Here is a 16,661-nt window from a genome sequence, read left to right on the forward strand (position 1 = left end):
ATGGTTTGTGTTGGAAGGGACCTTAAAGCTCATCCAGTCCCAACCCCCTGCCACAAGCAGGGACACCTTCCACTAGAGCAGCTTGCTCATGATCAAGATGTTCTGCTCTTCAGCGGGGTTCCCTCTGGTGATGGCCGCTGCCTTGGTGCCTGTGGGTTACCTCCACATTAGCTGCTTGCACCCAGTAGCCCATTTATCTCCCCACTGTGTTTACTGGGATGTAGCGTGCTGCCAGGTAAGTGAGCCCTGTGCCCATGGTGTAGTGGCAATGGCAGGAGCAGGCTTTGTTTGCCAATGCCACCCAGAGCTGGATTTCTGTAGAAACCCAGAGGAGGCCACGAGGATGATCAGGGGACTGGAGCACCTCCTGTATGGAGACAGGCTGAGAAAGTTGGGGCTGTTCAGCCTGGAGAAGAGAAGGCTGCGTGGAGACCTCAGAGCAGCCTTCCAGTATCTGAAGGGGGGCTATAGGGATGCTGGGGAGGGACTCTTCATTAGGGACTGTAGTGATAGGACAAGGGGTAATGGGTTAAAACTGAAACAGGGGAAGTTTAGATTGGATATAAGAAGCTCTTCCCTGTGAGGGTGCTGAGGCGCTGGCACAGGGTGCCCAGAGAAGCTGTGGCTGCCCCATCCCTGGCAGTGCTCAAGGCCAGGTTGGACACAGGGGCTTGGAGCAAGCTGCTCCAGTGGAAGGGGTCCCTGCCCGTGGCAGGGGTTGGAGCTGGATGAGCTTTAAGGTCCATTCCAACCCAAACCAGGCTGGGGTTCTATCAAACCACATACACTGGGATGGGGATTGCTTGGGGCTGGAGCGCAGCAGCACAGCATGGGAAATGAGGTACAGTCCTGGATGGAGGCACCCCGGGTCCCCACTGCTGCATCGGGATGGGGTAGGAGCAGGTCCCTGCATGAGGCTGACTCTCCTCTCTCCGGCAGATGAGGCAGGGAGCGTTCCTGGTGAACACAGCACGCGGGGGGCTGGTGGACGAGAAGGCCTTAACACAAGCCCTGAAGGAGGGACGGATACGAGGGGCTGCGCTCGACGTGCACGAGTCTGAACCGTTCAGGTACCGCTGCTGCTGCGGCTGCTCCTTGGGGTACCATCAACACACAGCACCCTGAGGCTGTTCCTTGGGGTACCACCAGCACACAGCACCCTGAGGCTGTTCCTTGGGGTACCATCAACACACAGCACCCTGAGGCTGTTCCTTGGGGTACCACCAACACACAGCACCCTGAGGATGTTCCTTGGGGTACCATCAACACACAGCACCCTGAGGATGTTCCTTGGGGTACCTCCAACACACAGCACCCTGAGGCTGTTCCTTGGGGTACCACCAGCACACAGCACCCTGAGGATGCTCCTTGGGGTACCATCAACACACAGCACCCTGAGGATGTTTCTTGGGGTACCACCAACACACAGCACCCTGAGTACACACACCCACCCACCACAACACACACACCCAACTTGGGGTACCACCAACACACAGCACCCTGAGATGTTCCTTGGGGTACCACCAACACACAGCACCCTGAGGCTGTTCCTTGGGGTACCACCAACACACAGCACCCTGAGGATGCTCCTTGGGGTACCATCAACACACAGCACCCTGAGGCTGTTCCTTGGGGTACCATCAACACACAGCACCCTGAGGATGCTCCTTGGGGTACCATCAACACACAGCACCCTGAGACTGTTCCTTGGGGTACCATCAACACACAGCACCCTGCGGCTGTTCCTTGGGGTACCACCAACACACAGCACCCTGAGGCTGTTCCTTGGGGTATCATCAACACACAGCACCCTGAGGATGCTCCTTGGGGTACCATCAACACACAGCACCCTGAGGCTGTTCCTTGGGGTACCACCAACACACAGCACCCTACCACACAACACACACACCCACCTTGGGGTACCACCAACACACAGCACCCTGAGGCTGTTCCTTGGGGTACCATCAACACACAGCACCCTGAGGCTGTTCCTTGGGGTACCATCAACACACAGCACCCTGAGGCTGTTCCTTGGGGTACCATCAACACACAGCACCCTGAGGATGTTCCTTGGGGTACCACCAACACACAGCACCCTGAGGCTGTTCCTTGGGGTACCACCAACACACAGCACCCTGAGGGTGGTCACGCCATGGGGCAATCCCACGGGGCTGGGAAAACCAACACGCTGTAACACCGGTGTGCTCGGGTGGCATGAGGGTTACAGATGCAGGGACACCCCAAGCAGTGATTCCCATGGGAGCACTAAGCCCTACCCGCAGCAGGTTGGGTTTCAGCCCTATTGGCTCTTGCTTGATGTATTTTCATATTGGAAGCTGCTCCCTTTCCTTCTGTGGTTATTTGGGATTGGCAGGACCCCGCCAGGCTGCCCCCAGCCCAGGAGCCACGGGTGAGGGGCTGGGGAAGGAGGCTTGCATACACATAGGGCAGGCCATTTGCTGATGCTGACATCCTTTACTCTCTCTTTAAACACGGGTTAATGTCTTTTTCTTCCCTCCCTGCTCCCAGCTTTGCTCAAGGCCCATTGAAAGATGCTCCTAACTTAATCTGTACCCCTCACACTGCCTGGTACAGCGAGCAGGCGTCCCTGGAGATGAGAGAAGCTGCTGCTACTGAAATCCGGCGTGCCATCACAGGTACCCAGCCCGTGTGGGTGCTGGAACGGGAGCAGGAGGGGCAGGGATGGGGCTGCACCATGGCCGTGTCCCTGCAGGACACTGGGAAAACGGGTTGGATCCCATTGTCCTCCCAGTACAAGAGTTGAGAAACCAAGCTTTACCTTTGTGTCCTTCGGGTGTGCTGGTGGTTGGTGAGGGGGTTTTGTGGGGTTTGGGTTTGGTTCTTTACATCAGTGGGGCGGTTGTGCAGTGTGGCAAAGACTGATGGCTGTGACTGGGAATGACTGCAATAATTGCTGCCCTTTGAACGGTGCTAACCCAAAAGATGCTGCAGAGCATCACAGACAGCATGCCAAACCCAGCCTCAAAGGAGGCAAGGTCCCTGTGTCCAAGTGCAGTAACTGAGCATGCCCCAGGGTGGGGGTCAGGGTATTACAGCAAATAAGTGGTTGTCTGGTCCTAAAACTGCCTTACTTGTTCACATGGAAGGCTTCATGTTAACGTGGAAGGCACAGCTTCATGTTGGGGCAGCCCCTGCTTTGAAAGCAGTGGGTCACGGGAGCAATGTTTCCTAAAGCAGAGTTGGGATGGGGTCTCCAACCCTGCACCTCAGGATGGCCAAAATCTCTTCATGAAACAAGGGATATGGGATTTTTATCGCTATCCTTTACAGTAACTATATATACTATATATGATTATATATATATATGTACATATTGATTGATTGAGGGGAGCTGGAGAACCTTCTATATGAGGAGAGGCTGAGAAAGTTGGGGCTGTTCAGCCTGGAGAAGAGAAGGCTGCGTGGAGACCTCAGAGCAGCCTTCCAGTATCTGAAGGGGGCCTATAGGGATGCTGGGGAGGGACTCTTCATTAGGGACTGTAGTGATAGGACAAGGGGTAATGGGTTAAAACTGAAACAGGGGAAGTTTAGATTGGATATAAGGAGGAAATTCTTTCCTGTGAGGGTGGTGAGGCACTGGAATGGGTGCCCAGGGAGGTTGTGAATGCTCCATCCCTGACAGTGTTCAAGGCCAGGTTGGACAGAGCCTTGGGTGCCATGGTTTAGTGTGAGGTGTCCCTGCCCATGGCAGGGGGTTGGAACCAGATGGTCTTAAGGTCCTTTCCAACCCTAACTGTTCTATGGTTTTATATATATATATATATATATACACACACATATATATACATACACACAAACTATATATATACACACACATATATATACACACTAATAGTGTAACATATATATAGTGTATGTAGAATATCTACAATAACAATATATATTACAAATAACTATACATATACACATAGTTATATATCTGTATAGTTAGTGTGTGTGTGTGTATATGTGAGGGTGCTGAAGCTGGGACCCTCCTGACACACACTTAACTTCCCTTTCTTGCCAACTCCAGGGCGCATCCCAGAAAGCCTAAGGAACTGCGTCAATAAGGAATTCTTTGTCACGACGGCTCCGTGGTCAGTAATAGATCAGCAGGCGATCCATCCGGAGCTCAATGGTGCCACGTACAGGTAAAGCGGGGAACAGGAGCCCTGCAGCTCCCCTGCCTGCGCAGGGGATGGATTTGGGGTTCCGGCTATAAAGTGAGCCTTAAAGCCCTGTAACAAAGACCCTCTGTGCTGGCTGAGCTGGTGGCCGGGATCCCCCTCCCTGGGGACCACAGTCACAGCGCTGGGGTTACAAGAGATGCTTGGTGTAACCACGGGGTTAGGAAGCCTCTTGCTCATAAAGCCTCTATTCTGCTGGGCCAGCAGCCACTTGTACAGCACCACTGTTAGTGCTGGGACCCCCCCAGCAGGGCCATGAGCAGGCAGATGGAACTTCTAAACAGAATTCACCAGGCAATGAGGTAGGGGGGAAACTCCACCCATAAGCCCATAGTCAGGTAGGCTCATTCCCATCTAAATCCCAGGAATTAGGGTTACTTACTGCTCCCCTTTGGAGAGCTCAAAGGATGCTGATAGGAGATATGAGGTATGAGGACTTAGCTGGAGCACAGGCACCCTTCAGCAGATCACCATTGCCAAAAGTACTCGATACCAAAACACCCCTGCAATTCACTGGAGCAAAAATGCTCACTTTGACCAGCAGAATGTGTAGACCTGGTGAAAGCATCCCCATGGTCCTGCTCCGTAACACAAGGGTGATGATGCCCTTATCCCTTACGGCCTTAATCTCTGCCTCTGCCAGGTGCTTCATCCAGGCTCAAGCTCCTCCAGAGCCATGGGCCTGGAATCCCTATAAGCTGGTACCTGGGATCAGCTCACCCCACCCATGGGCAGGTCGAGCCTCCCTTTCCCTCCACTCTTCCCTAAGGAGATGGTGGCTGGAGGGAGCTGCTTGTGGCTGGGGCCCTCAGAGAGTTTTGGCCTCCTTGCCCCCTGTCTCATCTTCCCTGCATACAGGTGGAGAGATTCTCCTTTAGTGTCATGGTTTGGACCACTCACCCTGCTCTTAGGAAGGGAGATGGGCTAGATCCAACCCTGCTTTTCAGCTGTGCTCTCTGGTTACATGAGGAAGATGCAGCTCACTTTCCATAGAGGGATAACTTACAGCCAGGTGTACATGTTCAAAGGTACTCACAGGGATGAGTAAGAGCATGCTAGCGTGTGGTGCTTCAGAGAGCGTGCAGGGTCATCCCTTACCCAGTTTTACAACACAGAGGTTTCTTTATGGTTCAAGAGCCTGTTAGGAGGTGGAGAACAAGGTGCAGTCCTGGTGTCAGAGTGGAGGACACTCACATGGAACACAGTGGAACTGGTTTAACACTGAGCTGCCTCTTGTAATTGATAAGGAAACCAGCAATGGGATCTCTGCCTGTCTCCTCTGTAGTCTCTGGGATGCCCAACCTGCCTCTCTGTGTCCCCTCTCCCAGGTATCCACCTGGGATGGTCAGTGTGGCACCGGGAGGAATACCGGCAGCTATGGAGGGCATCATTCCCGGCGGCATCCCTGTCACTCACAACCTCCCCACAGTGGCACATCCTTCCCAAGCGCCATCTCCAAACCAGCCCACAAAACACGGGGACAACAGGGAACATCCCAACGAGCAATAGCAGCTAATTTAAAAAGCACTCCATAAACTTAGGACCAAGAGACATTGGAAAAGAAGTTATCCACGGACTAAAGGAAGCATTTGATACGACATTTGTAACGTTCCTTTTGGACAGACGCATCATTGATGTTCCCCTGTTCCCCACAAAGCGACAGCGGGTCAATGGGGAGAAGGCCTGAAGAAGTCACCTCAACTGAAGCGCTGAAAACTCGGATGTGATCCATGAATGAGCAACTTCTGTTCTTGTGTGTTCAGTTTCCTTCATCTGTGCATCAATCACATGAATAAAGAGAGATTCTTTCCCCTCACCTTTAGTTCATTGGGAAGGGCAGAGCTTCTGCACCAGCGTTCAAACCGCTGCGCTCAGCCATCACTGCGGAGTTAACACGGATGCGGCTTCAGCCCTTTCCTTACTCCTGGATCTGGTCACCTCTTCCAACAGGAAGCGTTAGGCCTGGCTTAGAGGAAAAACATCCTAATAATCATAGGGCCAGTAATGGAAGTTCTCCTGCCAGGCTTAAGCTGGGATCCATGGGATGAGGAGGGCAGAAAGGGAATGGCCACTGCCCTGCTAAAAGCTAAAGGAAGAACCCAACAACTGCCCCATACACTGAATAAAGTAGCTGTGCATCCACCTCTGCCCTGCAATGATGCAAGACAAAAAAAAAGTAAAAAAAAGGAAAAAAAAAAAAAGAGAGAAGTATTAAGTTTCACACTATTTGTACTCAAATATATTTTCTCAGTTTTAAATCTGCAGCTATTTTATCAAGTGGAAAGAAAAAAAAAAAAGAAGTCTTGAGCTGGAAAAGGGCTCAAGAATAATGTTGCATTTCCTTATGTCTCAGGAAACACTTTTTATGGTAACTTGTCAGACTGTCTCTGAACAAACCCCCCCTTTTTTAGACATGGGTAAAAAAAAAAAGTCTTCTTTTCTTCACGTGCTATTTTATACAAGAACATTTGGACCACGTGCTATTAGATGTGACTGATTTTAACAAATCCTCTTAGATTTGTATCAACTTAGTTACATGTTATACTCATAGTCTTTTGTGAAGCATCGCCTTTTTGTTTTTAAGAGATGGCCGATGTTGAGCCTTTGTATGGGTACACTCCTGTTTCCGTGACATAACAGAATACCTGAAGCTGTCCCAAGCAACCAGAAAAGAAACCACACAACCCGATGGCTATCAGCAGTACGTTTTGTTTTAGTGTGTTACCGGTCCTGTATTTGTTTCTTGTAAAGGTGGACATTTAGCGGTCAGTGCAGTTTTCAATAAAAAAAAGTGATAAAATTCCTATCATTTCCGCGAGGTCGGAGCTCTGGTTGTGCTGTACCCTCCTCTGGAGACACACAGACAGTAGGTAAGTCCTCCTTAAGTAACTTCAGCGCTCACAAGCATGGGCAACAGAAGGTGATGATGGTCCGTGGCTTCCAGAAGTGCCACGGGGACTTGGGTCAAGCTTGTGGGTACGGGTTGGTTGTAAAACTGCTACTGAGGGACTTCAGTTTCTTATCTTGACATTCAGGTGGTGCTATTTATAAACTGAAAAGCTCTAACCTGTGAATACTTGATATTAATCACACACAGCCTCGGTGGAAAACAGCTCAGATGGTTCCTGTTAAGGTACAAAAGCAGCTATGCCCCAGAGTTTCATGCATGTACTCAAGAAATGAAACATTAAGAAAGCACACAGGAACCAAGCTGAAATCATGGCCAAGAGGGGCCGAGGCTTTGAGCCTTGCTACAGGAATACCTGCTCTTTTGATTCCACATTGCATCCGTGCCAGCACACATGGAGCTAGAGACTGAAACAATACTGAAACCAAGGAGTGTCCAGGGTACAAAACTGTGTATTCTGTTTGCTTTAAATTAAACTGAAAACTAAATACCAGCTTCACACATGAAAAATGAGGTCACCTTCTACAGATGAGTGACCACTTTGTGTCAGTGAGGAACAGCACATCAGTGATGATCCATGAACACTATGAGCCATCCTGAGGACACAAGAGATTAGTCACAGAGAAGGGGGTTGGGAAATGCTGAAATGATGGTGCAAACCAAGAGGACAAAGCTTTAGTGTTGTTTTAAACCAGCTCTGGTACTTTGATTTAGGTTTAACCTGAAAGGGCAGACTAAGCTGAGCTCTTAGGCAGAAGCTCTTCCCTGTGAGGGTGCTGAGGCGCTGGCACAGGGTGCCCAGAGGAGCTGTGGCTGCCCCATCCCTGGCAGTGCTTAAGGCCAGGTTGGACACAGGGGCTTGGAGCAAGCTGCTCTAGTGGAAGGGGTCCCTGCCTGTGGCAGGGGCTGGAACTGGATGAGCTTTAAGGTCCCTTCCAACCCAAACCTGGCTGGGGTTCTGTGGAAAGTGGAAAAAAGGGAAAGCAGCACTTAATAAGGGTCTCCACATGCACACAAACCCATTTTGTTAATGGAGTAAAGACGATCTAGTAACATTTGCCATAAGCCATGCAGCAGCACTGTGGAAGAATCAGAATTACTAAATTTTAATAGATTAAAACCAAAAGAAATACAGGGATTTCCACTGAGGAATTTGTAAATAAAATAAGGGAAAAAAAAAATTCAACCAGCTGTAAAGGAGGTAGCAATGAAAAGCCAAGTTCTGTGCTAGGAAAGCATCTGCAATAGTTATGAGGAAAGTTAACACTGAGGAACCCAATTTGATGTGCACCTACTTGGCCAAGAGAGCAGAACTTGCCAGCAAGCTGCAAGGTAGCATCTGCAAATTAGTCTTGGGATCTATTACCCCTCAAGTCTGTAATCCAAGGAGAGAAGTTAATTAATGTACACATTAATGTACACTGACGACCGTGCTAGCACAAAGCAGGGGTTTGCATCTCTTTAATCTACAGGTACATGAGGTTTGGATTACTTTGATTCTGTAAAAGACACTTCACCAGTTCCGAAATGGCCCGTGAAGCGTGTTAAACCTGAACAGACCATTTTACAGCACATCAGAACAAAACAATAATGATCAAGGAAGCCAAGAGCTCTGAAGTACCAGGACTTGTCCTCTCAGACCAGAACTAGGCGAGCGTGGTGCATGCTTTCAGATAGAGCTGGACTGGCTGCACGGTGAACTTCTGCTTGGTGCGGTGCTGGATGGGGACGGGGATGGTTGGGCCACAACACAGGTGCCCACACACAGCAACAGGAGGTAACGAGAGGTGTTGCTCATCAAATTGGCTCAAGGTAGGCTTTCACATTGGTTGTTCTCCCTGTGTTACAAGGAAGCTTCACTTCCTTCAACAGAACAGTACTACAGAAAGCAAAGGGTGGGTGGGATGTTAACACTGCACAGTGTTTTGCACACCCCTCGAAGGAGCCTACTGAAGGCAGGAGCTGCTCCTGTCCATTCAAATGGTCTGCCCAGGGAAGCCGCTCCTGGTAAGCTCAGATCTGAATTCACAGTGATCTGGTTGCTGAGTAAGAACTAAACCTGATGTGCTTAAGTCCTGACCTAGAAGGACCTCCACAGCCTCGCACTGGGTTGTGCCACAACACCATCAGCTCAGATCACAGGAATTCTCATCCCAGCTTACTCCATGTTCAGCTCCCCTGACAGAAACTCTGCATCCTCAGCTAGACAAGGTGTCAAGGGATTTCAGTGCAAGGGAAGAAAAGGGATGAAATAAAAATATACCAATTTAGAAACCAAACTTCAAACAGGACCATAAGCTGGTGAGGAACCTCTTTAGTATCTGCGGTTCTGTTCAGCTCGGGTAGATCACACGTACATCGCAGATAAGCATGCATTCTTCAACCTGAAAACTTGTGCATGCACCCATCAGAGGAGATCTAATGGCCAAAACTAAAAGAGGTGAAGACATTTCGTCATAAACCAAAAGGGAATCTGTGATGGGACAATTGCTAAGTTAATACAGTACTCTGTTATCTCTATACTTTTGGTGTCGTCACCAAGTTTCTGTCAGAGTTGTGCACATTTCAACACCATCTAAGCAGCATTTGGAAGAAAAAGCAGCAAGTTCCTCAGGGTTTCCATAGCTCTGAACTACATAAAAATAGGTGCTATGGGGCTTCTTTCCAAATTCTAAATGAAAACAAATCTCAGCTACGGCAAAATTCCTTAGTCAACCACCACACCATCCAAAGTGCTTTTCAAGCCAACCTGAATTGCACTATGTAAAAACTGGCATTAACCTTTAGTGTTGGAAGTGAGATTTTTAGATCAACTTTATCCATTACAGGTTACATGGCTAAAGTTATCAAATATAATAAAATATCTACTTGGAGAATATACTCTGAACTTACAGTCTTAGGAACTTACAGAAGTTTAAGTATGGCCACATCAATCAACATGCAAGAAATTCCCAGGTTTACAGGCTGAGAAATATATAACACAGTGCTTTAAAAAACAACTTTTTTAGCATAGATTCGTCTTTTTAATCAGAACTGCCAAGTGTGTTCTCATCACTACATTTCCTGACCAAGGAGTAACCCTTTAGGAAGGTGTTCGTTCATTTGCAGCAATGTCTATGTTGGTGAATGAAGAAATGATTATATGAGAAAGAGTTTGTATCACAGCAAGATGGAGTTCTGGCAACATGAACCTCAAATCGTGTCCAAGTTCTCCAATTTCACATATTTATGTTTAGTGTATGCTCACTGGAATCAAATCCCCATATTTTAGGTCACTTCTCTGAATAAATATTCTTATGTATACGGAAAGGAACCTACTCACTATTAGAAGTTAAAATTAAAAGCAAAGAAAAGAGAAACCCAAAACAAAACCTTTTTCAGGAGACAAATCATTTCACTCAAGGAAAAATTTAGCTTCTCTTCCAGTTTGTTCTGTAGAGTTTTATTATATGGGCACAGCAGTAACTAAGGGATTAGTAAAGTAATGAATGGATTTTTGCTCATGTCTTGCTGTGGAGATTTTGTGCAAACCAAAAAGAGAAAACCTCACCGTCTGACCTGGGCACGAGTGAGATTTCACATCAAAGGGCCTGGCAAAAGAAATGGGTCAGAGTAGCTAAAAGGTGATGCAGAATACCAAGTTCTACTGCAAAAGAACCTCGGAAGGAAGAGATCCATCTATATACCATGTGCTTTCCTAAGTGCCCTTCTTTGTAATATCTCGTCGCAATAATTAGGATGCTGGTATACTCTTCCTATTACACAACCTCTTACACAACCACATGCGGGACATTTATAGACAGATTTACAATCAGAAAGAAAAAGGTTTCTTTCTTTTCCATCTTGATAATAAAATTAGGTGGGTTTTGTTTCATTCTGTCTCTATACAAACTGTAGTCCAGCCCATTTTGCTCTCTTCACGCAGCAGATGAGCTTTAGACTCTCTCCATGCTGGTTAGAAAAATCCTTTCCAGCACTTTTCCCCTAGAATGGGGTCATTCCACAATGAACTGCTAGAGCACAATGCTAACTCCGGCTCAGACACCCTGTGCTGGTCGTTTTCTGTTCCATTTTTTCATTCATCATCATCATCCTCATCTTCCTCACCATCGGAAAGGGATGTACACGGGCGGATCTGTCGGTAGCGATCGAGCCACTTCTCTACCATCTGGGTGACCAGCGGATGATTGCGCCTGCGAGAGCTTTTCTGCATTGCCACGAGGACCCCTCCTTCTGTCACACAGCAGTCCAGCCACTCCCGAAGCAGCTTTTCCTGCTGCTCCTCATTCCCTATCTTTGGGGGAGAGAAAACAGATTGAGGCTTCAAACATCAAAACCAACTACAAGCGAGCCACCTGCGATACTCTGATATACCCAGGCCAAGGGGAGCAATGTGGCTCCTTTTCAAGGCTTAGCAAACCACTGCAGCCAAGAGTCAGAGCCAAACACTGATGCACACTGTGTTTTAACCAAAATGTGAAGGTTCTGCACATGTTCTCCAGCTTGTCTTCCCTTCTAAAGCCTTCACAATGTGTTCCCAATACAGCCTTCCTATATTTCAGCTAATTATTTATGGTAGGCACCATAGGAGGGTAAGTCCTAAAAGCCTTCTGGCTTTACAAAGCAGTTTTGGGGGGCCTAACAGTTCTTGACATGAAAGCCTCCCTCTTGTAAGATATAGGAAATCCGGGAATTGCTAAAAAATACCCCTCTCTAGACATAAACTCCATATTTTTTCTCCTTTAAGGACAATGCAATAACTTCATGTTTTCCAACCCTCCCTTCCCCCATGCACACACTTTACTGAAGTGTGCTCACTGTCTTTATAGCTATTCAAGAAGAAATGAGTTGAACTGCATTAGAAAGAGGTAGAAGAGGCTGTAACTACTGGCCTATATTTGTGCTGCATCCTTTTAAGGAAAAAAAGGTCTATTTTAGTCTCACATTAGTTAGAGAATCCTTATTTCTGGATCTTCTTCCCTTGTATTCACATGCAGCGAAGTTACACTGAATTTCCAGAGCTATAAATGAGCAAATTAGTGGGAAATGTCTTTCAGAATCCCCTCAAATGATGGTGAAGTATCAAACAAACAGAACCACACACTCCCTGTAGTTCTCTGAACTGCAGGGAGCCCTACGGGGCGACAAACATTGCTAAGGCCAGAGTTTCATAAGCACCCATGACAAAGGCTACCAGACCCTGTAGTACTTCTTGTGGTACTTCTAAGGTAACTTCTTACCTCTTGAGCAGAAAGGAAGTGAATGTGCAGTAATTTCCTCTCGCTGTCCACCAAGGGTAGAAAAGTAACAGTAACGTCGTCGTCAGTGTTCAAGTTAGCACCAGCACCACGATTGCCATAACCATCGTTCTCCATGGCAACCAGAGCAGAGAAATGGCCCCTTGTGTAGCCCAGAGCAATAGGACTTTTCCAACAAAAACTCTGTTCCCATAACAAAGGCAAATACACACCTATGAGAAATCAAAAGAACGGGTGAGATTCAGAACTGCAGCATTCAACAGTGAGTAATCTTCATACAAAACTTTTGCTTTCAGCTAAAAGCAGCAAGATACAAACACTTGGGGGGCCCTAACACAAGAGGGACTTGGACCTGCTTGAGTGAGTCCAGAGGAGGCCATGGAGATGCTGCAAGGGCTGGAGCAGCTCTGCTCTGGAGCCAGGCTGAGAGAGCTGGGCTGGGGCAGCCTGGAGAAGAGAAGGCTCCTGAAGGGGAGACCTTAGAGCAGCTCCAGTGCCTAAAGGGGCTGCAGGAAAGCTGGAGAGGGGCTTGGGACAAGGGCCTGTAGGGACAGGCCAAGGGGAATGGCTTGAACCTGCCCGAGGGGAGACTGAGCTGAGCTCTTAGGCAGAAGCTCTTCCCTGTGAGGGTGCTGAGGCGCTGGCACAGGGTGCCCAGAGAAGCTGTGGCTGCCCCATCCCTGGCAGTGCTCAAGGCCAGGTTGGACACAGGGGCTTGGAGCAAGCTGCTCCAGTGGAAGGGGTCCCTGCCTATGGCAGGGATTAGAGCTGGGTGAGCTTTAAGGTCCCTTCCAACACAAAGCAGCCTGGGATTTCAAACATACCTGGTTTGGTCAACACTCATACAGGTCACACTTTACAGTACAGCTCATTATTATGAGGTTAACATGACATTAGAAAAGTATCTCCACAACAGTACAAGTATAGATATCAAAGTCATTACAATTCCAACCAATACCCCATTCCCCTAAAGTCTGGTCTGTAGTACAGTGATGAACAAAACACAAGGTTAGAAAAGCAGTCTTATATTTGGCAACTCTTCTTAAAAAGAAAGATGTATAATGAAAAAGGAATGAGATTGTGGATCACAGAAATGAAAGCTCAGGCAAATGTCTATTTTTACCAGAACACAAATTCCACCATCTGCTTACAAAACTTATTAAAGTAAGTTACTGCACTGAATGCTATTCAGCCTCTAAACACGTGGCTCATCCCAGAGACAACAGGACTTCTTACAAATGCTGTATTCACAGATTAAATTAAGCCACATCAATTCTCATCTCTAGCCTCCATAAATGACTGAAGAACACACCAAAAGCTGAGACTATTTTACTCAGATCACTGATGTCACTGACTCTGGAAGAAACTGCTCTTTTCCTCCTCATTTTCAGCAGTAAAGACAGTAATTCCCATGAAGTCTCAAACTCACAATCCTTTCCTCTAAGAACAGAACTAGTTCTTGGTGTGTTCTGCTGCAAGACAGCTTCAGCAGGAGCAGTCCTTACCTTGTGACAGCTTAAAAATAGCCACGCATAAACTTAAGTGCACATGTAGCATAGCAACCTCTCCTCGTACAGCTGCTGCCAGCAAGTTGGGAACAGGCACTGCAGCAAAACAAGGCACTTCACTTCTCCTCCAGCATCCATGGAGATGGAAGGGCAGCGCTAAAATGGAAACCTCAAGCAGGGGGGCTGGTTTGAGGTTTTATTTAAGTTTAGAACTTAGTTTGCTGCAATAAAAATTAGTGGGGGTACTGATAAGTATTTGTCCCCTATTCTTCAATTGGTAATCAAGAAACACCTAAAGTCTATTTCTTTTAGATTAAGGTTCACGCAAGTTTTTACACCATCCAGATCTAAGAACAAACTCATTTAATACCTTCTGTGCTTCCTTCCTCCCATTCCCATTACAGTGACATCTCACTGTAACCCAATGCTAAACACAAGATGCAGAAGGGGCAAGTGTTAACTAGAACATTTCAAGCCTCTACATTTAGGGAAAGGACCAAACACCTGGTCAAAATCCAAAGTTACACTGGAGACAACACACTTAACAGTCAAATGTAATGAAAACTATCTCAATTCCTGGCAATTCATTCTGCAGGCACACTCAGAGAATCAACTTCATAAACATTTTTCCCCATCTTCAGCATCAAACATCAGCAAAACAATCAAGCAGCAAGGGTTGGAAACAAATTCATGTATATTATAAGCTTCATTTAAATAGGATTGTGCTTTCTATATACATATTTGTTAGCTTACTGAGGCCTCTCAGAACCAAAGGCATCAGCACCCTCAAGACGACCACTTATCCCTCCTCTTCAGAAAGTCAGAATCACAGAATCCTAGACTGGTTTGTGTTGGAAGGGACCTTAAAGCTCCTCCAGCTCCAACCCCTGCCACGGGCAGGGACCCCTTCCACTGGAGCAGCTTGCTCCAAGCCCCTGTGTCCAACCTGGCCTTGAACACTGCCAGGGATGGGGCAGCCACAGCTTCTCTGGGCACCCTGTGCCAGCGCCTCAGCACCCTCACAGGGAAGAGCTTCTGCCTAAGAGCTCAGCTCAGTCTCCCCTCGGGCAGGTTCAAGCCATTCCCCTTGGCCTGTCCCTACAGGCCCTTGTCCAAAGCCCCTCTCCAGGTTTCTTGTAGCCCCTTTAGGCACTGGATGACTGTTATAAAGGCTTCCCTAAGCCTTCTCTTTTCCAGGCTGAACAAGCCCAAGAACCCACAGTCTCTCTTTTCTCTTTCTTTCTTGGTCAGTATGATCTTAAACAGTGACAGGATGCAAGCCAAAGAAGCCCAAGCACTCCTCCAACCTTCACTAAGGGGCACGTGCTAAGCAAAGCTCACACACAAGCCCAGAACAGCAAGCCTTGGACTATTTACAGTAGACTTGTCTTGGCAGCACACACTACTCTGAGTCTGGTGGCTGTCTGCTTTCAGCTGTGCTGCTGAATTAGCACAACATTAACCACAAAAATGTGGCTGGACAGGGATAGAACTCCAGGTAATGTGACACAGGACTCCCTGGTTCACCTGCTCCCAGTGGTGTGTGTGCCCAGGGATGGATGGATGGATGGATGCAGCCTGTGACAAGCAATCACAAGTCAAACACTTGTCAGGCTGAATTCCTGGAAACCCACATCTAGGAAAAGGTTGTTCCACAGAGCAAGAGAATAATCCCAGCATATTCAGGCCATGTAACACTTGTCTGCCTCAAAGCCCAATCTATGAAATAAAAGCACTTCACAACCACTCACCCTTAGTATTAAAAGCAATGCAAACTTGAAGTGTCAGATCTGTATCACATGAATAACTGTTCCTTCCCAGCCTTCATCAGCTCAAACAGAAGAAAACTTCCACATGTTAACTACAAAACTACCAAATTCTTACACTCTTCAACAAAGTATTTCATTTCCTCACATGTAAGTTTGGGGCAGTGACAAAGCTTCAAGCCAAACAGCTTCACAGGTTAGAACAGGTTACACATTTGACATGAACTCCACAGCTTGGAATTCTTCTGTACATAATGGGTTTGCCTTCTTCCAAAGTTAGCATGCTTTTTTAACACCAGAAAAATACATGTTTTAGATAAATAATGGATAGCAGATAGATAGAAAAATAGATAGAAGAAGTCCTCTACTAATGTGTAAATCAACAGTGATGCACTGGTGAAAACACCTGTAGGACAGTCATGAAACAGATTAATACTTGACACCAGGAAGATGAACTATGGGCAAAGCAAGCACCCAAACACCCTATAACACAGCTGCAGCCCCTTTAGGCACTGGAGCTGCTCTAAGGTCTCCCCTTCAGGAGCCTTCTCTTCTCCAGGCTGCCCCAGCCCAGCTCTCTCAGCCTGGCTCCAGAGCAGAGCTGCTCCAGCCCTCGCAGCATCTCCATGGCCTCCTCTGGCCTCGCTCCAACAGCTCCACATCCCTCTTGTGCTGCTGCCCCAGAGCTGGATCAGGGCTGCAGGGGGGGTCTCCCCAGAGCACAGCAGAGAGGCAGGTTCCCCTCCCTCGCTGCTCATGCTCTGGGGGTGCAGCCCAGCAAAAAAGTGGGGATTCAAGCACCTAATACAGAGTAAACTCACCCAAACACATATTTAACATGCAAAATAGAACACATATCTTCTACAGACATACATTTTAGGAAAACTGGACTGAGTTAAGATCTTCATATTTATGTTATGGATAGTTGGACTGTTTGCTCAGAAAACTGGGAGGAGAAATGGTCAGAAAGAACCTGATCAAGCTATGCAAAATTATAGTACTACTTCAGAAAT

At 47.5% G+C, this 16,661-nt stretch overlaps 2 protein-coding genes and 1 long non-coding RNA gene across 9 annotated transcripts in view; 2 read left to right on the top strand and 1 right to left on the bottom strand.

The window, feature by feature from the left end:
- CTBP2 (C-terminal binding protein 2) overlaps positions 1-6,409 on the top strand; it is a 140,718-nt gene extending 134,309 nt beyond the window's left edge. For all 7 annotated transcript variants that reach the window (XM_061364108.1, XM_061364110.1, XM_061364111.1 and 4 more), the window contains 4 exons: positions 940-1,070; positions 2,530-2,657; positions 4,055-4,172; positions 5,537-6,409. In XM_061364108.1, coding sequence (XP_061220092.1) covers positions 940-1,070; positions 2,530-2,657; positions 4,055-4,172; positions 5,537-5,717 — 558 coding nt within the window. In that variant the 3' untranslated portion in view covers positions 5,718-6,409. The remainder of the gene's footprint in view (positions 1-939; positions 1,071-2,529; positions 2,658-4,054; positions 4,173-5,536) is intronic.
- Positions 1-16,661, top strand: part of LOC133218066 (uncharacterized) — a 228,851-nt gene that overhangs the window by 105,885 nt on the left and 106,305 nt on the right. The window lies entirely within an intron of this gene.
- The window catches only part of ZRANB1 (zinc finger RANBP2-type containing 1), a 47,670-nt gene continuing 39,559 nt past the window's right edge, over positions 8,551-16,661 (bottom strand). Inside the window, exons 10-11 of the mRNA XM_061364103.1 lie at positions 12,357-12,586; positions 8,551-11,410 (exon numbers count right to left, since the gene is read on the bottom strand). Coding sequence (XP_061220087.1) covers positions 11,192-11,410; positions 12,357-12,586 — 449 coding nt within the window. The 3' untranslated portion in view covers positions 8,551-11,191. The remainder of the gene's footprint in view (positions 11,411-12,356; positions 12,587-16,661) is intronic.

Source organism: Neopsephotus bourkii, unplaced genomic scaffold, assembly GCF_033783945.1.
Source record: "Neopsephotus bourkii isolate Nb327-2 ecotype Australia unplaced genomic scaffold, CSIRO-AGI_Nbou_v1 NB_1189, whole genome shotgun sequence".
Taxonomy (NCBI): domain Eukaryota; kingdom Metazoa; phylum Chordata; class Aves; order Psittaciformes; family Psittacidae; genus Neopsephotus; species Neopsephotus bourkii.